Below are 25469 nucleotides of genomic sequence, written 5' to 3' on the forward strand. Positions count from 1 at the left end.
TTAGTCACCTCACATATGCAAACAGTGCAGCTGGGGGAAATGAGCTTCAGCCAGTCCCAAATAGGTTTCCACAGCTCCTGTTCACTTCTATGCTGATCTGGCCTCACTGTCAGCTGCAGCCAAGATGACTCAGAAGTCCTGTATGCTGTAATTACACTCCCTACTGTCATCATGACATACACCCTGAGTTTGGGGAGAACCTTTCATTTGCATTGCTATAGTAACTGTAACATAGCTCCCACGAGGAGGTCAGCTCAGGTTGGCAAGTCACTTGTTGCTCTTACACTTGTTCTTTCCTTAACCTCCTCCCCACCCTTTTGAGCAGCAAGCCCCTTGCCATCACTGCCTATCTGCTTTTTCTTTCCTCAAAACTTCCTTTGGCTTGGTGCTGTACTTCCTGCTCGCACAGATTCTTGCTGAGAAGTCAGCCTTACTTCCAACCTGCTACTCAGAACCTCCAGGGCATTCCTGTCAAGCAAGGGCTTAGACACCTGCAGGGGAATTTAGAACCATGCTTGAGTCCCATGAATGTCAGGTGACAGTAAGCACTCTTCAGTACCACCCTGTAATCAATAAAGTCACACTTTGTGTGATATGAATTGGCATCACTTCAGTGGCTTCAGAAAAACAGCAAGCTACTGCAGGATCTGGCGCACCTTTCCACAAGCATTCCCTGATGAGGAATAGTCTGGGTGGCCAGGCAAATCCTCCTCAGTGTCTCAGGAAAACTTAGATATAAGACTTTCTATTAGATTTAACCTCTGCAGTCATTACATTAGTACATGAAGGTTATATCTCAAGCTGCTAAATAAACAAGAAACCTCAGCTTCAAGGTAGGACATGTTACGTATGTTGAGCAGATGCTAAAAGACTTTACCTGTAAATCTTACAGTGAAACTTGTGCTGATGAAACACTTGACTAGAGATACTCGGTAAGATACAGCTCTGTCTACAGTATCAGTTAAGTGCAGTATCTACCCCACAGTCACATCCAAGCTTGGATGCTGCTCCCCTTGTTCACAAACAAGTGCAGACTCTGGTCCAACTGAACCAAGCTACCAAACTTCCTGCAAGGGAAAACCTGAACATAGCTGGCATCAGCACAGGATCACTTCCTGGACAAGGCAGGCCTAGATTTTAAATGTCATCTTCCAACACACCCAACAGATCCTCCCAACACCCAACAGAGCTTCAGTTCCCAATACCCACACCCAACATTTCTTCAGTCAGGTTTTCCCAGACAGAGTGGTTCAGCTATGCTCAGGCTAGTAAACTGTACAGGCTTACAGAACATACCCAGGAACAGGTAGATACATGATTATCCACTCTGCCATAGGATCACCTCCCCGGATCTGCTGGCAACACTCCTCATGCAGCCCAAGCTTGGCTGCAAAAAGCTCATTTGCCTTTTTCCATTTTGGAAACGGCACGCTTCTGATTCTGCCAGCTCAAAGAGGAGATGGATCCCTTGTGACAGTAACGGGTTTGTCTCCAAGGATACTCCTTTATGTAGCACAGTTAGCAAAAGGACAGGTATGGGCACTGGGAGATGAAAAGATGATGGCGCTGTTTCTAGCTTCATTTGACTAAATGAAAAATTCCCTCCTTGACACCACAGTTCACAGTAGGCACCATGATTCTTTAATACAATATATAAACAGTTCTAAATAACACAATTTAATATATTTGAAAATACATTTGCACATTCCAGACAATCTTAGGAAAATGCTTCATCTTTCACAAAACAGTGTCTCTCACTGGGGAAAACGTACAATGACACCAATTGTGGCAATACCTGCTATTTCTAGGACACGCATTTGCAAACCACTTTAGAAAAACCCTTCCATAGGAATACATTTTATTTTTATTACCATCGAAACTTCTTTTAGTGAAGAGATAAACTCTGTAACCTGAGATTTTCTAAAGCAATGCAAAGCTTTTAAACTTACTGTTTTACAAAGCTGTAATAATGGCTTTCTACTTTTGTACAGATATTTACCTTTTGGTGAAGTAAAAATTATTTTGCCCAAAACCAACGAAACACAAAGCTCAAAATTCCAGTTTCTTTGTAGGAAAAGCTGGCCCAGGTATTTGGATCCCCATCAGTTACATAGCCTGGGTCCAGCTTCTTGACAAGTCTGATGATGCTACAGGGCTAATAGGATTCAGCCTTAAACATGGTACAGCACCTCTTGCACTCTCTTTCTGTGTCAGTGATTCAGGCTGCAGTCCTGGTATTGCAAGGGTGCCTGTAACTGTCATACAGTGGAGTAACTTGTGATTTCTGAATTAAAATAAATTCTTTTATTCTATTGGGGAAAGGTTGCCATGACCATGGAGTGGTCACTGGATGAGAGAAAACATGAGTGAACCTTAATTCATGTTCATACTCAGTTACTGAAATTAACTGAGTGTTACATGGCTGGAGTCCAGATAATGCTCCAGGTTTATGACTGTTTCTTCTACAATTTCCACACAAGTGTTCAGATTACATTTTAACATATAAGTGCATTTAATTTCTCTCTTACAAAATACAAATACAAAAATGTGTTCTATTTTGTAATTTTGCAGATCACAATTACATTCAGTATTGTCAGACTTCCTGGAGAAACAGCAAATCAAACTTAAACTTTTCAAAAGTGAAATCACTTATAAAAGCGAAGTGAAAAGAGGTGTAACCAACATCAATTTTTATAATCACAAAGAGCTGAAATACAGCAACAATTTTTTTATCTGTACATACTGAAGAGCAAAAAAGTAAAAAAATATATATGCAACAAGCTTAACAGCAAAACAAACTCAAAACAGTTCTCTACTGTTCATGGATAAAACAACTTTTCCTTAAATTTTTTTTGCACATTCCCTCTCCTTCACAAGAACCAATGCATCTTCCTGTTCTAAGGCAAACTGAAAACAATCAAATCTTCCTTCAAATCAAGAACAGTTGTGAATTAGTGAATTAATACATATTTACCTGAGAGCACTCTGAAACACAGGACATGATCAGTAATGATTAATGGCTAAGGTGCACAACCATTTTGTCATTTCTAAAGAGAAAGAGCATTTATACAGAATGGGTTTTGCTACAAGAAAGTGAAACTGTCATCAGTAAAGCAACATGATAGGTGGAGACACTATGAGGATCATAAGCAGCTTACTCTTCTACTTTCTTCTCTTCAGTATTGAACTGTTCCCAACTTTCTGTAACATAAAAGAGGAAAGGTAAGCAAGAATAAATGCAAAAAATAATGATTAAAAATATTTCTTCTGTATCCGCCTATTTCATGCCAGTTTCTCTCAAATCTGTTGACTTATTTTGAAGTAGTCCTATGGTAAATACTGCAGGTGGATGCATTTCATCTAGACCAAACAGCTTAAGCAAAACCACGAAGATAAATATAGACTATGTGTGTATCCAGTTCTGATTAACCCTGAGATAAAAATAAATTAGCCAACGCTTGTATCCTTCTTTTATATTTGGAATTAGTTGTTTAATCCTTTCTAGAGTAATTCTGTTGAATTCAATCGGTATCCACTAGCAACACGTTCAAACAAAATCAGCTTTACTGATACCTACTTGAAAGCATCACGAAAGTACATTCATCCAAGCACTGAAAAAGTCACATCTGCAATGGTAAACAGAATTACCATTCATAAATTCCATGGAGGAAAGCAAGGTCAAAGCTAAAGGGGCCGTCCTTTACTATGTGCTGGCCTCAAGAAACAGAGCCATAGTGATGTCTGGAGGTGGGAAGAATTGGGCAAGAGCAAATAGGAACATTGTGACTACTCATTTTTTGGTCACTCTGTGACATGCATCGTTACTGTATCTGCATGCACTAGGTCATGAAATCATTTAACATTCTGCTCTTCACTCTTATGATTTTGAGATGTATTATTATCTTTAATGTGGTACATGAGAGGGAAAAATAAATAAATTAAAAATACAGAAGAAATCCATACTGCAGCTAAAGACTCCAATTTCTCACATCTCATGCCAGTATTTTAATCAGGAGACCATCAGGCATAAATGCATCATTCATATGCAGACTTAAACATCTGTTTGGCACAACTGCTTAGTGACTACACCATGTGAGAGGAATTAAATCAGAGGGGAAAGCTGTGTCCTGCTTACAGAAGTGCTCAGAAATACAGAAAAGCATGAATGCACACATTTAACAGAGTACCATACCAGGTACAACTCCGATGAATCTGTGTAGGGAAAAAGACTAAGATCTGAAAGGAAATCTATAGTCACCATGTTTACAGGTGAAAAAAAACAACCAATCCAATATTGCTTTTGCAAAGCCTACAGCAAACAAAGCTATGATTTGATAAAACTGGTCTGTATCTCTGTCACTCTGCAGATTAAATCCAAGTATTAACCTTGGATGTCTTCAATGTATCAGTGCATCAGATGAAATTACAAGCAAATATTAATGCCGAAAGTCATGCAAACATAATGTACTCAAAGTGATCCAAACTTGAAAACTGAAATAACAAAAAAAAACCAACCCTCACATCATTTTAAAGTGTATTTTCATTGTATCGTCAAACACTAACACAACTTAACTTTGTACACCATCCTACATACAAGCTGTACCCAAAACACTTAGCAGACTTTAAAATCACAATTGCAGAGTTGAGCAGCAGAAGAAGAAAAAAATTAAGTGCTGCAGGCAAGGAAGAAAACATGAGATCTCAGATGGGACTTGAAACAAAAGGGAGAATCAAGATAACTTTGTCTCGTGTTGTAAGTCTAGAAGAAATAAATGTCACAAAGCAGTACCACAACGATTCAGCTTACCTCAACAGCATCATCCATTTCTGTGCTGTCATACAATCATTTCAGCTTTTTCTGAATTAGGAAACTCTTTTTCTAGAGAGCTGTCATCACTGAGGTCACTGTAACTGTCACTGTTAAAAGCAATACACAGGTCAGAAGGATCTAAACCGAATATTTTATTTCAAACCCTCCAACCCAAAAGATGCATATAACCGACACTTTCCTCAAATGCAGTCCATTTCCAGAAGCCTACTTTAAGCTCATGCTCAATTTTGGTATTTAGAACGCCTTCCTACACAGGAATGGGCTTAAGTTTGGAGTCTGAGACCTGATGAGAAAAAGTATTTTACCTGAGAAACAGTATGTGCAATTTCTTTTCGCTTGGCTCCTGTGCATTCATTCTACAGTTTGCTGGTACTTTGTGCCTATGACCATGATTAACAACATGGAGAACAGCAAGTATTCAGAGCAAGACTAAAACGAATTTCTCCTTTGTGATAAAAGAAAATTATTGTTTGACCAAAGAAAAAGACAACTTTATCCAGAATGCTTCCATTTATACTTAAATTATAAATCTTGCTCTTCCAATCAGAATATACTTTTTATTGCTCCAAGCAATGCCCTGACAGCTTTTTTTCCTGAGGTGTTATCCCCTTCTGCTGTTTCATGAGAGAAATAGACTGGTTTTCACAGAACAAACTGCCATGCAAGTAATAGCTTTGTAAGTGGCCAGAACAAGGAAATGGTGAAGAACAGGAATCACAGCAGTGACTGAAAGAAAGAAGTGCTAACAATCCACGGTCAGCTGTGATGTCTACTGGGTCTCCAGGTTTATCTTAACTCTAAGTGCACCTCTTCAGAAGAGCCTTGAGCCTCAGCCTCTCCCTACTACACTTTACTTCTACAATCTTTTTTCCAGATACCTGAATTTCCCAAGATCAGAAGCCAGCAAAGGGAGCCTGAGGAACTGACAAGTACCTTTTGAGCAGCAGTAATTCTGGTCAGTATTGCGGTACTGCAGAGCACAGGGTATGGTTAAAACAGTACAGGTGGGGATCTCAGACCTCATTTGTGTGGGTATACCCATGTCAGCCTCAGTACCAACTCTACTCCAGCCATTGCACAGACACATTCACTCTTCAGCTAACAGGATATCAGCCATGTCACTCTCCCCACCTCTGGGAATGATCTCCTACTGAGACATCAAGCACATAATTAGCCCATGACCCACCTCAACGCAGCACCATCAGTTGATCTACAGTGACTGCCTGCTGTGTAACGTTTCAAGGGGGACTATGTAACCCCACAGCTGGAAATCTTTGATGTAAACAGCAAAGTGGAACAGTGAACACGCTGCACTTAGCTATAGTAACGCTTGTTACTGGGCACTGATGACGCCTGAATTTTGTAGCCTGAATTTTATGCTCTCTTCTTTAAAAAAAAAAAAATAAATAAAATCAAAGATCAGGTAAAACCTAAAAGCCATTTTAATAGAGTGGGACAGCAGATATGGAACCAACAGTCATCTCATTTAATTTCTACCTCTGACTGTTAGGGAAGCTTCCCACAGTTACATCACATCACTGTACCATACTCTGTACAAGACAACATAGAAATTCCAACTGTTCTATCATTAAGACTTTTCCTACAGCACTCTGCCCTTTCTTCACATGACACACATATTGTTGATGCAGTTCTTACAAAGAGTGTGTTTTATCAGGCTAGAGAGAAATGCTCAACGTGATAATTCCACCAGCAGGCAGGCAATTACACAGTTCAAGTGAGGAAAGTGTTAACAGTATGATCAAGCATGCCAGATGCACACAGACAAACACAACATCACCAACATTGTACTTACTTCTTTCTGAAAGTACCCATGGAAACATGGAATAGAAATTCATTATTATTAAAACAGTTTTGCATTTTCACATCACAGCAAAAGAGAAAAAACCGTCCACAGAACAGAGGGTAGAACAGTGACTGCAGAGAGCTGCATAATCTTATTATACCTCTGGTTTAACCCCAAAATCTTCACACAATTTGGATTTTTTTTAATTGGTTTTGCTGCCCTGTGGCAGTCACAGCCTAAAAACACACGCCAGAGCTTCATACAGAACACAGTATGAGAGGCAGATGCTTAAGGAAAATTGCTCAAGGACCAGTGAGGTGAGTGGGGAACTTCCCAGCTTCACCTCCTAAAGACAGGCGCTGATCCCCACCCAGCACTGTCATCACAGGTCCTCCCCACCAAATGCCATAGGTTTTAGAGGCATTTGCAAATAGAAGCAGTCACACACTGCTGGTTGCTTCCATCCTTTCATTGATTTAACCACTCCAACTTCTCAGGCCTGTTTCCAGTTTGCTGAAGCTGAGGGTCACTTGGGTAGCCACTAGTACAGAGGCTAAAACATTTACTCGGCCAAGGACAATTCTGTTACTGTTACCACACTGCCCAATTCAGTACAAGATTTGACTCCACATCACAGAGAAAGGATCCTGTCATCACGCTTTTGACTTTTGTAGTAGCACCTCGTGGTCTCCTCTACTTTACAGCTGTCCTGTTGGGTGTAAGCCAGTTTTCTCTCTAACAGGTAGTATACAGTGGCAAGAAAGGTAGGGGAAACACCCAGGTAAGGATCAGCTCTTGAGCTTCAGACTCAGGTAACTGTCAGTCTCACAGTTTCAGCTGCTTTAACAGTATCTCTAAGTATCCCCAGAAGCTGTGGTTATCATATTAAGAACAATTTTGGCTCTGAGACAACCTGAGCTTCTTCAGAAATTATGCTGCCAGTGGACTTCAAACCAAACAGGAACTCATGAATCTTGGCATATCTGCAGTTGCATGTTACAGCTGCAAACCAGTGTTGATGTCCAGTTTATAACATTTACTGTATGAGCTGTGATTCAGCTGATGAGTCATCTGAAGAAAAACTCCGGGTGGTACTAACCACAAATGAGTCATCATCTCTCTTTGGAATAAATGAAAAGTGAATAAAAAGTACCTCCTTCCAAGTTACAGAGTTGCTACACGGATATTAAACTCAACAAACTAAATGGATATTTTGTGCTTACAGCTAGTGTTATGTATGTAACATTACTTAAATGTGCTGGCTATGAAAGAGGTGGTGGTGGGAAACCAAAAAAGCCCAGCTTTTCCTTCATGACAGTCTTTTCCACACAGACCCCTGAACTGACAAAAAAAAAAGGCTTACATTTCCTTCAGCAAGGTTTTACTCACTTTGTGTACAAATTATCTAGTCATTATCTTAGGCAGGAACCTGACCCCCACTTCTTGTTTGTAACAATTCTTGTAACACTACACTCCCAACAAAAAGGAGCTAGTGAGCAGATCTAAGGTGTCCACAGCAGTTACTTTTTTTTCTTTTCTTTTTTTCATGGGCTCTGGAGTATAAAGATGTGGCCAAGAGAAAATCAAAACGAAACTCAGAGCATGCAGTGTCACTGCATCTAGTCAGTCATTTCAGTCTTCAAGAAGAACAATTCTGGTCACTTTGATCTTTGCGCCTAATCTACCTGTAGTTAATGGAAATACATCCACTGCAAAGTGAAGAATCACCAGAACCTACGTGGCATTTCACTTTGCAGTTAACTACAACATGAAATATATACTAGTACTTAGCTGGCATTTCACTTTGCAGTGAACTGAAATATCCTCTGTTCAGAAATTACATTGTGGGGTTTTGTTTTGTTGTGAAGTTCACTCATCCTCAGATCCCTGTATTCTCAACATGTGAGCAACAAAAAGAGCTTCCCTCTGCACAGGCTCCATTATTACCAAATTTATGCCCATTTCAGATCTCTCTGTTCTACTGACAGTATCATTACACATCTGCTATGCATCAGTCCAAACCATAGAAGGAGGCAAGGTATTTTCATATGGTATGGCAATATGGTATTTCCACACCATCCTATTGCTATGATATGGAAAGCAGACGATAGCTGGAGCTACATGGAATGAAGCTGGAATGCATCATGTCAGCAACTAATCTCAGCTGCAGAATCTTGAAAATTAAGTCTCAAGATCAATTTTAAATCTATGTTTCTCAAGCAGCTGCTCCAAAGTCCCTGCTTTCAATGTCTTTATTAAGAAACAGGCAACTGTAAAATAGGTACTCCTTGAACATTCTGTTTTATCTGGAAATCCAGATCAATGTCCTTTAGAAATGAAGTATTTGACACAGCTTCAGAGGGGCTATTTTCATTCTTTTTTAACATATAACTGATAAAAAGGTCCTTTTCTAGAAATGTAAGCGCCAGTTCACCTGCCTTCTTTGGTGACTGCGGTTCTGACTCCTGATGGTGAGGACACTATCCCTGCCAGTACACCTTCCACCCCAGTTCCCGGTTTGCCTTATCTTGTAGAGCCACCCCTCTCTTGCTGCTCTCTTAACAGTCTTCAAATCATAAGGTATCTTTCACTTCCTCTAAAATGTCTGGATTTGGACAATGGTAGAAATATGATACTGTGCCAGATGTGTTCTTGGTTGGGGACAACGTACAGGTGACATAAGAGATAGCCCTGCCCATACCTTCTTTGTCCCTCATACACCAGAGAACGCATCTCACAGGCTGCTTCCTTTTTTGTTTATAGGTGCTTGCCCAAACCTCTCTACACAGCTGATTTAGGAGGCACTTGGACCATTTTAGTGCAGTAAGCACTATATGGGCAAATCTTCCCAAGTGTCCTTATGCACCACAGCTCTGGACACTTTTGTTCCTTGCCTCTGAATGAAACTCAGAATCTTTTATTAATCTTTTATTTAATTTAATCTTTCATTAATAACCTTCCCAGAACTTAACAGACTACTCTGTGATTAGATGGCACTGGATTGGTGCCTATTGGCATATTAGCATATTCACTAGTGACATGCAATAATTTCTTTTGGCAGTAGTCAGTTGCCCACACTTTCTCGCCTAGAAACATCTCACACTTCCTGCATTTCCTCCCATCTACTGGACATTTGTGTTTAAATTAATTATCTTTAACTTGTTATCCTATTCCTCCAAATAAACATCTGATTTCATTATTTTCAGCACAGGTGTCTGAATTCCCGATATATTTTTATGTGATTTCTTTGTTCTGAATAGGGCTTTCAGCTCTTATTTAAATGACATTTGCAAATATCATTAATGCACTGTGGCCTACTCTTGCAGGCCATTAATAAAGATGTGTGTTAAGGTGAGAGAAGAAAGAAAGCCTGCTGCTGCTTAACTTGTGGGGGGGAAACAGCAATATGGTTTTATCGTACAACAGAGGTTTTGCAATCCATATGACATTGTTCCCAAGGATAAGCCAGTTTTTATTATTTTTTTAAACTCAAACTGTAAGACTCAGTACAAGCCAACATTACGTGTTGAGTTCCCCTCTTCGTTCACTACTTTTCTATTAAAACCTTTTGTCTTCTCTTAAAAAGCAGTGTATTTGTGGGTACTGTACATTTTCTGAGAGTCTCCTGTGGTTCTCCTCTGTTCTTTAAAATGAAATATGTAAACTGGCAGCCTCTCATCCCCCTCAGCTCCACATTAAATGGCGATTTCAGTATTTCCATGGAAATATTTGGAAAGGTCACAATTTAAAACCATTCACAAGGAAATGAAGTGCGTGGCTTTGTCTGATGGTTAGACACTCATGCCAGAAAGCACGAGAAGTTGAAGCAACAAAGGCAACTCAGATGCCTAACTACCAATTCAGGTAACTAAGTAGTAACTCATCACTGAGTTACTCTGACCCTTTGCTCAGTTCTTGACTGTCTCTGTATACACCAAAGCTTCTGGGAACTAAGTTTAACCGGGAGGATGCACTCCAATCTCCAAGTAGGTATGTTTGTTCCTATGTGTAAGCATTACCTCCTTAAGACTGTCTACCAGACTAAGCCTCACAATTATTCATTTATTATTGTTCACTTTATTTATTTAGGGTATTCTCCTGGGAGGTGTGATACATCTTTAAATTTACAGTTTACTTCGCTTAGAAGCTAGGGCTTCTGTCCAGGTGTCAGATGTTCTAAAATTGCATTCTAATTATGGGGCTGTTAAATGTTCTGGGGTAACGCTTTCCTGTTAAGGACCTCATGCTAAAATATGTATTTCCTTTTGTCTCAGAACTCCATCATTAACTCTCTTTTTAGTATTTCTAATAGCTTAGTTTATTTATGTAATCTGCTCAACTTGCTGGTCTCCACAAATTCTCTTTCAGGTAACATTTTGGCTCTAGTCAACAGCATGACTACAACTCATGTAGGCAGTGCTGGATGAGGTGTGCAGAAAATCCCCTCTTCAGGTTTGTTTCAGTCTTGCTATGACATGCCTTTGCTTTACGGCTCAATGAAATCACTAGCATTCTGGGATTTAAAGGTTTAAATTGGAAATTCTTTTCACTCAGCAGGTGGATATGTTAAAATGAGTGGATGTGCTGTAATTACCACTGTGATTCCCTCCTGAATGTTCCTCCCTGCAAAATACTCCTCTATTACTCACAAAATATTTTTCTATTCCAATGCTCTTTCTCAAGACAGAGTGGTTTGCTTGGTTGCCGTGTAAGTAGGTAAATGGCAAAATCTGTATTTTATATATAAAGTTTGGGAGTACTAAATTTTGTCTTTCCTAAATGTTTAAGTACTAGCTAGAGTTTATTGTACGAATGTGAAGAAAAAGATTAGTACATACTTTTTACTGATTAATTGAAATAAGCCTAACTGCAGCACATTCAGTAAGTGCTGAAACTTAAAGTCAGGGTTAGAAAATATATTTGTTATAATGCTAAGGGATTTCAATTTAAATTAGGACATATACAGATCACCCATTTAAAAAAAAGTAATTTTTCTTTATATTTTCTTTATATTAGAGAGATTAATAGGTATACTTACGGAAGGAAGCAATAAGAGGAAGGATATTGGGACCTGGGCAACAAGATGAACTGTGAGGCAGAGAGTGCTCACATCAAGAAAAGACTGAAAATCACTGAGCTTGAAGACTACCTCATGCCAAGCACCACAAAAAATTGAACTGTGTAATGCACTGGCACAAATTTTAAAAGGCAGCTGATGACCACTAATACCAACGACAGGATATGGTAATAGGAGTGTATCAATCAAGCTGTAGTTTCCAGATCGTTAAGAAATTCTGTATGTATGTACATCACTGCACAATTGGCTATGGTGAGCAAAGAACTGCATTTATGAAAGGCAACTGACAGCCATAAGGATCAGAGTACCAAGACAGACAGATCTGATCTGGCCTGGCCAGAACAAAATTTCTATTTCTCACTTAAGGACAGGACCTAATTTTAATACAAAGGAAGCTAAAAAAAACCCAAAATACAAAAAAAAAAAAAGACACCCCCACAAAACTACTAAGTTTGGTGCCTTGTGTGGAGGAAAAGGCAGTAAGTCAGCACTGGATCCGTTCTGTCTTATAAAGTCCTTGTGATTTTCTTTTTTAATTTTTTGTTTTTCTTTTTTGTAACTGTACCCTAGACTTCCCTCTGACCTCTTTATTATTCTTGTTCTAATGATATAATAACTGTTATTGATATCACTGAAATAAACAAGAATGAGTTAACACTGGCTAAAACCTACTGCTACATTCAATAAACCAAAAACTCTGTGTCCAAGGGAACTGGGACAAATAATTTTAGTTTGGCTGCACCATTCAGCTTTGATCTAGATACAAACCCTTCTGTAAGTCTAACAGTATTCCAACCACTTTGTTTCAGGCCTGTCTCTGCTAGATAGTATTAATTATTTAGCTACTGGAAAATAAAATCAGTGTTTTCTTTTTTTGGTACTATCATCATTCAAATACAACTAGATAAGAATTTCATTTCATTACTTGATCCTCTGACAAATACCTTTCCCTGTGAAACTTACTGTTACGGAAAGTTAACACAGGAGGCCACTAACTTCACATGACTTGTTAAAGGTTTTTTTGCTTCTTTCTGGTTATAATGTATGGATCCATCTGGTTATAATGTATGGATCCATCTTTAGCCCTAATAGCCTCTGAAAACGAGGAAGTCAGGAACTGTGCTTACTGCTTACAGTCACTCTTTTTACCAGGGTTTACGTCAGGCATGCACAGGAACAAGTAAATCAATACATTAAGAACTCCTTTTCCTTTCACAGACTCCTGAATTGAAGGACAGCGTAGTCCCTCCAAAAAACGTGACTTCAAACCTCAGGCAAATAAGTAAGAAAGATTACCTTGGAGACAATTTACAACCACGTTGCAGGTATGCACTGAGTGTCCCAGTTGCTGCTAGCAACAGTCCAAGGTATGGAGGAGAAGGTTTCATTGGTCTTGAGGAAAACTCTGGGTGGAACTGAACTCCTACAAAATATGGGTGATCTACAAGACAGATGTCAAAAAAATTTCTAAGATGTAAGAAGAAGATAGTAAAACAACTGTTATTGAAGATTTCACAGAATTCAAGAAGTCAGATCAGCATGTGTGGATTTAAGGGTGAGGCAGCAGGATACCTTTACTTTTTCCACAAAAAGCAACTGACAACAGAGGCAGAAGATTAGTAAGATAAATTAAGGAAAAACCATGCTGTGATTCGACCCAAACATGCACAATGATGTAATTAAAAGCTGAATAATAAACCTGTACTGACATGGGGTGGGGGGAGGAGAGAGGAAGAAGCAACCACAAAGTCTCCATTTGTCATGTTATTTTTATAGTAGTTTGGTTTCCAATATATATATATATACACGTATATTCAAAACATGCATCCATATATACCTGAGGGAAAAAAATAAAACAGTTCCTAAAGGACCAAGCATCACCATATAGCCACTACTTACACACTAAGAGATGGACATGAAAGCAACATACAGAGAAAACTGTGGGAAACAAGCTTCAAATAATTAGGCCTGGAATCCATCTCCTGGGACATTAAGTCCAGTCTCCTGTTATTGAATGTGGTTACATCATGTAGTCTCAAGCACACAGGGTTCTGCCATAACACCCCTTATGTTTTTTTTTCTCCTACTAGAAAACTCTTATAATACGCTTTCCTTTTGCTTTGAAACCTTTTCCTAATTCACAGGGCATCTTTATTACTGCCAATTTATATATACTGACGTTAATTCTTATGGCACTGCTCTTTCCTGCTGCTTGGCCTGTGTGATTAAGGATGACTATCACTATCATTCAACTCTGCCTGCTAAGATAAAAAAGCCATGCTGCTTCATCTCTCTTAAACCTTCAGCGCTGCTTACAAATCAAATCAATTATTTTAACTACTGCTGCTGCTTTCCTTTTGTCTTCTTCAAAAGGGAAGGGAGGAAAAATGTTTTTGCTGTCTTCCATGATGTGAACCTGCTCCTTCTCTGAATGTTGTTTTAAAGGAAATAACATTACTCACTTCTAGTGCCAGGACACTGAATGAAATCAACCACAGATCTCTTCTGGTTTAACAGTTTCCAAAATAATCCCATTCAAGGAATTTCTGTGCAGTACATAATAAATGATAAGAAAAAAGATTTGTTTTTCTTCTATGAAGATAATATGATCTAGTATACTGCTCTTCTCTCTGCTGCTATGCCTTACAGAGAACCTGGACCCTAAATTTCTCTCATAACTTCTTTCTCTCTACCATGCAATTTAGCTCTTTAAAGGTGTAAAACAAGACAATGACAAAGCACCAAATATTTCCTAACCTATCTGGTGTACTGTTATTTCTGTGTTTCTGCTCCAAGCCATCCTCCTCCACATGATCACTGTCTTTTTTTAGTAATCAGAGTCTCCTTGCAGCCCTTTGTGAAATAATTCCAGGTTTTACTGCTGCTTTTATTCTTTTCACAATAACATGAAATTTAAAAATTCTGCCTGATTTATTTCACGATGCTTTCTACGGAAATTCTTTCAGACACGACAGGCAAAATAGCTCCCCAACACCAGCATGCATAACAAAGGTAATATATATCAGGAACATAGTAAGCAAAACCCAGCATGACAATTAGTATTTTATGAATTCGCATGTATCCTTTGCTCTCAGATTACTCCCTGTGGGGCAGTTGTTTGACATTATTTGTAGGTGTCTGTATTCAAACCCTGGTTCAAAATTATACTGCTGTTCTTCAACATACCATGGAGTACACTAAATGAATCTTCAGGAGCATCATGTCACAAATAGCACTCCATGGGATGATAATGTATTCTTATGACAAATTCATGCTTCCATGCACGGAGTTTATCTTAACCAAAGGCAATTAGAGGACATGTAAGAAAACAAAAAAAAACTTGTACCTTCATCTTCAGCTGGCTGATAGTCATTTAGCCAACAGTGACTTAAAAGCAAGGAGTTGACCAAAGAATCAAGCAAAATTAAAGGGACTGTTTCTAAGAGGTACCCTGTGTTGCATACACCAAACATATGCAGAGTAGTTCCTTTTTATTTCAGAACTTCTTAGAAAAGATAACAGCTCTTCCTTGGTAAAGCAGCCCGAATCTATGAGATTTCCACAGTATCAAACCCTCATCTGAATCACCTCTGTGAAAGAAAGGAACTTGCTTTTTATTTGATTTTCATACTTTTTTTTCTATAATTCTAATCAGATGGTAACTGAGAGAGACACAAATTAATTGGAAGACATCTTGAGAGGTCTCTAGCCTCACCTTCTGCTCAAAGCAGAAGTTGAGAAGGTTGCTGATGGATTTTTCTAGTAAAGTTTTGAAGGTTACTACCAGCAAGGGTGGAGATTTCACATCCTCTCTAAGTAATTTATTCCAGCAATGGTTTATACTTTGGCTGTACTGCATGTACACATATTTCATATACTGAAGCAAACCGAACATATATTAGTTACTGGGACGTAAGTAAGAATATTAGAGGGTGTTTATGGAGCAGGCCAACGTCATTGTGAAGATAGTTTTTATCTCCGAAATGCCAAGGTGACCATGAAAGGTCTCTGATGACTGGAAAAAGACAGTCACCATGCTCTTCTTCAAGACAAAAAGGAAGATGTAAGGAACTACAGGCCAGTCAACATAACCTCTGTTTATGGCAAGATTATGAAACAAACCCTCCTCTAAGGCATTTCCAGACACATGAAGGACAGGAAGACAACCGGGCACAACAACCTTGGGAACAATCAGTCTTTGGATTAAGGGAAAGCAGTAGCCTCCCTTTATCCCAACTTCACAATGCAAGGATTTTGATATGGTTTCCTAGCATCCATCTGGGAGCTGTGGACTATGGGTAAACTACAAAGTGTGTTAAAAAATGGCTGGACTATTGGGTTCAAAGACTAGTGGTGAGTGGTTTGAAATCCAACATACTTGGAGATACTCAAAACTTGACTGATACAGCTCTCAACAACCTGATCCCTATTTGAAGGTAGCCTTGTGTCGAAGCAGAGGGCTAGACTAGCTGACCTACATCACTCTATGATTCTACTCAGCCAAATCCCAATGAGCTAGAATTAGGACCTTTTGGAAAAGGAGCATGTCTCTCCCTGATAATCAAATACATGCACAATCCTTGACAAGAGTTAAGATGCCTCCCTCTGAATCTTCACCCACTGCAACACACAGGTGGAGTCAGCAGTATTTCCCAACATGATCTTGGCTGTTATGACAGATAAATAGTATTCCTATATGCACTTAAGAACTGAAAAACTGATAGTTTACATGGTTTTAATAGATTTAGAAAGTACTACAGACAAGTAAGACACTCACTCTCCAGTTCAATAATTTCCATCCTGTTCCCCTCTGTATCATGGCCAACAAATCTCAAACCTTTCTCTTCAAAGCAGTGAGTCAACTCTGGGTTCACCTGAAATATTTAAAGTAATAATAATTGTAATTATATTTATTTCAGCATTTAACAAACAGCAGAGGTTATTTGTAATGTTTTCAGTATGCATACAAGAATAAAAAGGATAGAGAAAAGAGTTGGGAACTTTTGCTTTCTTGTTTTAACAACTCTCAGGTATAAAACTGTAAAAGTGGGCATGATTATTTAATACAAGGTGAATTAGTAATTTTAAAACTTACTACATAATATTAAAAAAAATAAAACAAAGCCAGGGTCTCTTCTGCTTGCTGTCCTCTTGATTCTGAGCAGCTTGCATTTCTCATTTTTTAAATGGCCCACTGAAGTAGGCATAAAGGCTGACCTCCTTTTTGAACACTGCATTTCAGTGGTTATGACACAAGCTGTGGTTCAGCTCCTCCTTCAAACTGAAGAGTTCTGCAGTGAGCTGTTTCATTTCCTTGGTGATGTTCTAACCACTCAGTTACTATGCAAACTCTGAGCACCTTTACCATGATCACATTCTCCTCCGAGCTTTTTAAGGAAACTTAACATGGTCTGAATCAGGTTGTAGCATGCATACGTCTCATAGCTCAGGTCCCTGTGTAGATACTGGTGGAGTCAGGTCCCTTCTGAACTATCTCAGAAGTAACTCCAGGAGGCCGGCTCTCACTTGTTTCCTCGAATGACAGTACTTTGAACATACAGAGATGTTCTCAGAGAAATGGAACTATACAAAAGGCATACAGAGTTGGATGGTAGGAAGGAAGTGATCTGTATTAGCCTCCAAGTTGTAAAATGCCTGAAGTCCACCTACATTTGATGCCTGAAGTCTACCCATATATGAAAGAATGTGCACTACCTGGACATAACCTAAGCTGTTAAATAAGCCAAATCAGCCAAGGATCAACACATTTAAGGATTATAAGACTTTAGCTTTCAAATACTTCACAGAAAGTCAAGTAATCTCTGACATCACTCTCCGATACCATTTTCCTAAGACACTGCAACTTCTCTACCACAAAAACAGTACACAGACTCTCTATAGGTCACTTGTAAGAACACCTCTGCAATACTGTGCCTAGTTTCAGCCCCCTCAGTACAAGAAAGATTGACAAAATGTTGCAAGTCCTTAGGAGACCCAACCAGGATGATTAGGGGGCTGGACCACATGCAGCATAGGAGAAGAGACTGGATGAGCTGGATTTGTTCAACCTGGAGAAGGCAGAGAGTGGATCTTGTTGCTGGCTTGAACTATTTAATGGAATGGTATAAAGACTGAACCAGACTATTCTGAGAGATGCACAGCACAAGACCGAGAAATAAAAAGCAAATTGCCAAAGGAAATGTCCTATTAGATACAAAGGAAAAAAGTGATCATAATGAAGTGGTTAAGCATTGGAACAGATTGTCAAAAGATCAACTTCTTCATCTTCAGAGAGATTCAAACTAGATGTAACAAAATCCTGATCTAATTTTGAAGCTGAGTCAGCCCAAAACAGGAAGCTGGACAGAAGACTGAAGAGGCTCCTTTTGATCTAAATTATACTATCTATTACTAAATTTTGGGTTATGTTTCTACATTGGCTTTAAGGAGAATCATGCCTACCAGGAACGTAATTTGCTTGAGCTTTAACTTCTGAGTACAACCTACACTAGCAGTGCTTACCTCATATCGATGCCTGTGCCGCTCCTCCACAAACATTTCATCACCATAAAGTTTCCCTGAATATACAACAAAAGAGAAATTAATGCTAATGTGTTGCTTTAATAGTTATCAAAACACTTTAATGTAATTTAAAAATGTCAAATTTAGAACATAACAAGACATTCCAAGTTTATGTTTTTCTGACTGATGACTAGTCTCTTTTAATTTATGTTACCCAAGTTTACTTAGGATTCACATTCAACATTCCTTAACCAGAAATAGCTTAGGTAGACTAGAGTCTAAAGGTCACACTTAAACTAATTTAAATTGTAAAGCCTAAAATAAAGTAAGTTTGAATGAACAAGCAACATAAAATCCCTTCAGGATTTTACAACACCTGTACACAATAGGTGCAACAAAGGAAGCCTGTTTGTAACATCTGTTCCATTCTAATAGATTATGCATGGCAGCTGGCACAATACCTCCAATGACAGAAAATATTGTTTTCCTCTCTTTTCCTGATCTCATTACCCAAAGGACTCTTGCAGTTCACTGAGCCTAATCTGGAACACTCTACATTCCAGAGTTAGAAGCATGCAGTAAACCAGAATTTAATCATCTCTCTCACTTACAGCCATGGCTCAAACTTTGCTCTCAATTTATCTTAGTGTCATTAGGACTACTATCTCACTTAATGGTTGGTACAGCAACTAGACTGCCAAGATCTCAAAAAATTGTGGAGTGATAGTACTGCAATTTTACAAAAATGCAAATATGCATTAATTTTAAGGAACTGCCTTTTCAAATTGAACTATTTCCATTCAAGTTGTAAAGCATCAAAACCGGGAATAAGATTTCCTGAGTAAATTACCAGAGCTTTCTATGAATCTTTCATAAAGTGAGGACTATGGCAGTGAGTCCAGGTGACATTTAAAGCTGAGGTATACTGGCAACTCTAGAGAATTACAAGCAGTATTTAGGGCTGTCGAGAGCATAATGCATAGGAGACTGGGGTACCAAAAAGCTTCAGGGGTAGAACAAGCAGTCCTGGTTCACACATCTATCAACTCATAAAGAAAATAAAAAGAAAATGGTCTGATCTTCTCCAAAAAATAATGACTTAAACTATCTGCTTTCCAGTTACCTCAACAGATTCCTCACTGTTTATTTAAAGTGTTGGACCCTAACTGATCTTTTCACTGGGACTTCTAGATGTGTCTCATTTCTTTCTTCACATTCCAATCCTGGGTAAACGTATATAGGAACAGGATTAGAATGAATGAGATTAGGAAAGCTGCCACCCAAATGCTTGCTTGAGGTTGTAGTACTGTAACAAAATGTGCTTTGGCATTTTTGCTTTGCTATGTTACAGAGTTCCTATCCAAAAGGCAAGTCATAAGAGCAGAAATATAACTTACTTAAAACGGAATTTTGTGTTTTGAAAACAGTCTTTCTCTTCCCCAGTCTCATTGTTCCACCCATATCTCCAGGACTGTGTTCTGGCATGTCAATAACCTGTAGAGGAAAAAATGTATAAACACTGTTTCATCCAACACAGAAAAAAAAAAAAAAAAAAAAGCAATAACTGCATAACAGGTTGCACAGATTTATAAATGGCAATATTATTAATTTTTCCTCCAATCATTCCCAATTATGACTACTCTTTGGTTTCCCTAAAGCCTTGATCTAAGTATTGGGAGTGTAATAGACTGAGAGTATTAGCTAACTGGTGTGAAACTTTTTAATGCAGTGTTACGATCAACAAAAGCAATTTATTATTAATTCCTTAATTTAATTTTTGGGCTAGAAAAAAATTTTTTTTATTAGAAAAAAACAAACCCAGATACCAGAACATTAGCAATAGGATAATTCTACTAAAAGCTATTCTTTGTTTCTATAACAGTACATACGTTTTTTAAAACTGATAACTTCATAGATGAAAAAGTCCTCCAAGTAATAAAGACAGCATCTCTGAAAAAGCAAGTACCTGAACCACAGTGATAGAGCCTCAAAGATTATCTTGGGTAAATATTTCTGTACACCAGTCCCTTTCCTATACTGTTCTTTATATAGAATGTTCCTTCTTACGCTAAGAAACAGAAACAGCTGTTGTATGAAGACAGCAAAAGTCCTCTTTTTTGGAAAGCGGGGAGGAGTGAAAAGGCATGGAAAAGGAGTGGAAAGAAGGCACTCCTAACAAGACTATAATCTAATGTTGTAAAAGCAGAGTAATAAAAGACGTGACTCCAACATTTCATGTTATATAACTCACTAATTTATCACTGACAGAAAATGGAAAAACATTCCCCCTTAGTTTCACCTTTACTAAAGGGTTTCTCAGATTGCCTCAGAATACACAAAATACTTTGCCTTGTATGTAGAATATGCTATTTAACATAAAATATGAAGAAAAGAATATACAAATACTGACTTTGAGGACTGAAATGTATGAGTCAAATGGATGCTATGTGGGTCAAGTGGAATCCAGGATGGTGGGATTCAGAGGATGTGAGAAACTACAGTTTAGTGAAAGGAGCATGTTTAGTTTTGCCGAGTTTGAAAAATCCTGCTGGGTCTCACAATCATGTGAGAAGGCAGATTTAAAGGAAGTGTGCCTCAGAGAAGTAAACTAGTTTAAAAGTGTAGAAGCACATAGGCAGAAACTATGACCAATGTATTCACACACACTCACTGAGGAATGTAATTGACAAAGATTCTAAAAATATAAATATTCATACAAATGGGCAATACAGAATTGGATTTTTATCAACCTTAGTTTGCCCTCTGGGTGTAATGAAAACAATTTCTGATGATACACCTCATAAAGTAAAGTTATTCAATTTAGAAGTGATGGTAGAAAGTGCTTGGCCTTTGGCCTTGTGCCAATGCATTTCAGCTGTGCAATTATCTCTGTATAACCTGACACCTTCAAACTGTTATTTATAAGCTATATACTCATTACAAAATGTCACAAACAGGAGTTGTGATCAAACTAGTGGGATACTACAAATACATTAATTACCTCTCAAATTACGAAGGTAAGGACTATACAGAAAAAAAAATATTCACTGAAACCTTATTACTTCAAAAAAATGAAATTGTCTGCTTTTTACTTTATTTCCATCCATTTGCTCTCACTTTTTTTTCCCAAAGTAGTGGCCACAAAACAACACAGGACATCAGAAGTGGTTAAAATGTATATACAGTATACTGTGTATATGTGTCAAACACTCTGATCCTCTGAAATCAAACACAATTTTTCTGAGGTGTTATTTACTTGCCTACACCCCTACTACAGATGACCTTAAAAGTTATGCTCCTGACTCTTATAAAATGGACATGAAGTAGTAACAAGCAGCTATCAAGTAATTCCAAGTATCTGCTTCTCTTTCAATTACAAAAATTTCACTTTAACAGCTGTTTAATAAATATTCGCAGTTGACAGGTTTTGTTTGTGTTTTCTTAAAAGTTTGGAGGCTAAAGTCAAGACTAGACATCCCTTCATCCTCAAAAGTGTATCAAGTATCTAAATACTGTCCCTTTAGATTTTTCTCACCTTCAGATTTTTCTTCCTAAAAAGGCACACTTCCTAAAAAGCTACACATGTAGCTTTAAGTGAATTAGTAATGGCAAAATTTCGCATACTGTTAATTTCAGTTGGAGAAGTCTCAAAGACAGTGACAGAGTTCTGATGTTTCAATAGATGTATGTGGTAGGAAGGGAAGGATTTCTGCTGGCTATAGATGTGCTGATCTTTCTGAAATTAAATTAGTGAGTATTTGGTGATTAATTGTAGTATGAGCTGGACTGGTCCAAAGCCTGAGAACAGCCTTCCACTTTCCTTTAGTTATTCAAGTCTGACAAATCCTGCACACCCTGGTGTGGCGTGACTGGCACTCCACTATAGCCAGCACTGTTTGACCTGATTCCTTTTGCTAACACTGACAGTTTGAACATTTCTGCTTGATTAAATATTTAAGCTGACTCTGTGACATATGGTTGGAATAACTAGAATGAGTTCTAAAATCTGTTAAGCAGTATCTATATAGGCTTTGCATATCAACATCTTCATTAACTTTTTCTGTTCCCTGGACTTTGCTTATGAGTAAGCAGGCACTGTTTGAAAAAGAAGCTACACCCTTTGTGACATTCTGCGAAGAAAATGTTACAAAACATTCTGCACCAGAATTTCTGCTTATTCAGGCACAGTCTTCCTTAGAGAGTTTTTAGGCTTTAATTAAATAAATGTTGAAGAGCAGTTACTTAATTCTAAAACAGGAAATAGCAAATCTTTGGAAAAGAGGATTTTCCAAACTGGAAAACGCTTGACAATAACAGGCTATGGGATATTAAGAGTTTAAAAAATTTAAGTTGATATTTGTTGGAATATTTGGATACTGTGATGTAGTTCAGTGAAGAGAGTAGAGAACAGGATTTTTCAAGCTGGTTGCTCATAACACTGTATAGCTGCACGAGTCAGCTGTAGATGATTTCTGCTTTGATCTTATACATGGTGGCATTAATATTTTTGAAAACAAGCATTACTACAATCAGAGTCATAGAGCACTGAATAGTCTGAAACCTGCAAGTGGTTTTATGGCAACTAGTTCCATCCTTGGGGGCTGAGTGCTTTAGATAGATAGGCAATGATGGGGTTTGCTTGGAACTAGGCTATCTTTGGGAAATAAGGGAATAGGGGATTCTGGCAGATACGTGATCCTTTCACGTTCTTTCAGTAACTGAAAATATTTAAACCTTGGTTTTGAATGAACAGGCAAAGAATGTATTTTTGCTTTATTTGTCAAGTTGGAAGCTCTCAGTACCATACTTAGTATTGCATCTGTCAATTCTTTTCATTAAAATGATTGTACTATTGTTTCTAAAATGTTAGTATAAACATCCCATTTGTAGGTGGCTGGGTGTGTCTATGAATGAAACAGATGAGGTTGAATGTAGCCAGTACTGACAAATCCTGAATGGAAGGGGCAATAAAAAAATGGGTTCCTCTAGTCTGGTTTGAGTCCTTGTCAGTTTCTGTTGGTTTTCTTTATAGCTGTGTTCAGCAGGGATTAATATTCATCAGTACCTGTCGCTGTATTCCCTACTCCTGTTTGCTTTCCCTCTGCACATCTCTTGTGCGCTGAGTCTCTTAGAGCCTCTTTTCAGTGTTCTATTAATCTTTAGGGTCAGGGCTTCGCCTGATGCTTTGATCAGGACTTACACGTGTAGCAATTTATTTCAGCAGTGACAAATCATTTCCTTGGCAGATGAGGGCAGGGTGAAAAAGCAAAAACCCTAAAAATCTGCTTCCAAAGCTGACTTCCCAATGACTTGTTCAAATCAAATAATGTTCCTCTTCCCTCCCCGCCTTTCCTCACCCATCCTTCCCAGACAAAACCCAAACAGACACCTTTAACGTTTCCCCTCCCAGCCCCAGTATCCATAGTAGATGTATTTTTCAAAATGCATTGCAGTCTGTGAGGCAAAGCAAAAACAAAATGTAATGGTCCGGGGTGATTACTAAAATGATAGATGGTGTATTTTCAGGGCCTTGGTTGCTCCATATTGAGTATCTGGGCTTGAGAGGTTTTCTCATTAATTTTTATATGTGTCCTGACAACAATGGAACAACTCAAGCAGTAGGTTTCTGAAAGAAAATCAGTAAAGTCACTATTCATCAGTAGAATGATTTAATACTAATCAGGGTGTTTTATATCTAGGATGTGTTTTGTGTTATGTCAGAGTGATTATTTATTTCATGTTAACTGTCTGCTAAGTGTAGTATGTGGTCTCCATAAAATCCCTGTAGTGCTGGCAGTTCTCAGGGATTTGGGTAAGAAATGCCTTATCTCTGTTTGCATCCTCACTGCTGATGCCTTTTTGTTGCTTGTGGTACCTCTTGTTCTATGGTGTTCTCCAGTCTTTGAAAGAACTATTGCATAGTGAGAGCTGATTGATTCTGTGGCAGGAAGCATAAGCTCTTTGAAGAATCTATTCTGTTGCACAGTTGTTCAAAATAGCCACCACTTGAAGGTTCGTCTTTTATCTGATCAAATTAATTCTGATAAATACGGCAAAATTTTCCATAATTTTCCATAATGAGTTGCCTTTCTGATGCTTATTACTGTCTTTGGGGTGTAGGGCAGTGGTGTCACTTTGCTTTCAAAAGCTTCTTGCACAAACTTTGTTACAGAGAAACTCACGTAATATGTAACTACTGAGGGATGTGCTGTGATAGTTGCTAAAGTTGATCAGAGTCACAGAGCATACCAAAAAGGAAGATCCAGAGTCCATCAGGAGGAAGGCATGAAGTAAGTCTGTATCCCTGAGCATTCCAAAGCAGAGGGAAAAACCTAGCGAGGGAGGCAGAGCCTGGTGCTCTCTTCATCAAACACCCCAGCCACAAAAACATGGATAATCAAACACAGCCTAAGACTGTTTAAACAGTAGATGTTTGATGCTTCCTGACTCAGGTAATTATATCCTACAGGCAACTGCCACAGAAGACTTGCCCACAGACAAGCCCCACTAACTAAGCTATGCAAAGTAACCAAGGAGACATGAGGTTGTCCTTAGCAGAGACAAAGCACACATTTTACCCTCGAAACTGTCCACTGTGTTCTGTACTTCCTCCACCCTGAGTTACTACACGTAAGCAAGCAACCATTATTCTTTCATTAACAAGGTAGCATTAGGATCATTTCATTATCAGTTATCTCTGCCTACAGCACACAAGGCAGAAGGAAAAATTTCTGCTACCTGCTTCCAGGCAATGCTTAGTACCAGAACCTGCACCACCCAACTATGTTTTTAAAGAAATTCTATTAATCTGCCATAAAAATCAGCATCCTCATAGGGAAGACAAGGAGAACTAGCAGCTGGTTTCCATCCCATTTCCCTAACATAATCAGACCACTTCCAGACTGGTGAGCAAGACTGACTGCATTTCAACCTCTGACACCTCTCACAGAATGGTGTCACCAACTATCCTGATAACCTGTCTATCTTCCACTTCTGCCCAGCGGTGATTTAGTAGTTGATGATCAGGGATGCAGAAACTAAGTGGTTTAGTTTAGAAAGGGCATGGGCAGCAAGTAGAAAATTACGGATTTCCCTATCTTCATTTATATACTAGCTGGAGGTACTTTTTAATTGGAAGGTACTTTTGTGGTCATGTAAAACTTCCCAGCTAACTTCAGAGCTACGAAAAAAACCCTGGAAAGGTCCTGGATCAGTTTAAAGATTTCTTTTGAGTA

General features: G+C 38.5%; 1 protein-coding gene across 1 annotated transcript in view; it reads right to left on the reverse strand.

The window, feature by feature from the left end:
* Positions 1-1661: 1661 nt before the first annotated feature.
* The window catches only part of CTPS2 (CTP synthase 2), a 65352-nt gene continuing 41544 nt past the window's right edge, over positions 1662-25469 (reverse strand). The window contains exons 14-19 of the mRNA XM_061364535.1: positions 19632-19728; positions 18235-18290; positions 16490-16586; positions 13009-13153; positions 4808-4917; positions 1662-3201 (exon numbers count right to left, since the gene is read on the reverse strand). Coding sequence (XP_061220519.1) covers positions 4836-4917; positions 13009-13153; positions 16490-16586; positions 18235-18290; positions 19632-19728 — 477 coding nt within the window. The 3' untranslated portion in view covers positions 1662-3201; positions 4808-4835. The remainder of the gene's footprint in view (positions 3202-4807; positions 4918-13008; positions 13154-16489; positions 16587-18234; positions 18291-19631; positions 19729-25469) is intronic.

Source organism: Neopsephotus bourkii, unplaced genomic scaffold (assembly GCF_033783945.1).
Source record: "Neopsephotus bourkii isolate Nb327-2 ecotype Australia unplaced genomic scaffold, CSIRO-AGI_Nbou_v1 NB_1234, whole genome shotgun sequence".
Classification (NCBI taxonomy): domain Eukaryota; kingdom Metazoa; phylum Chordata; class Aves; order Psittaciformes; family Psittacidae; genus Neopsephotus; species Neopsephotus bourkii.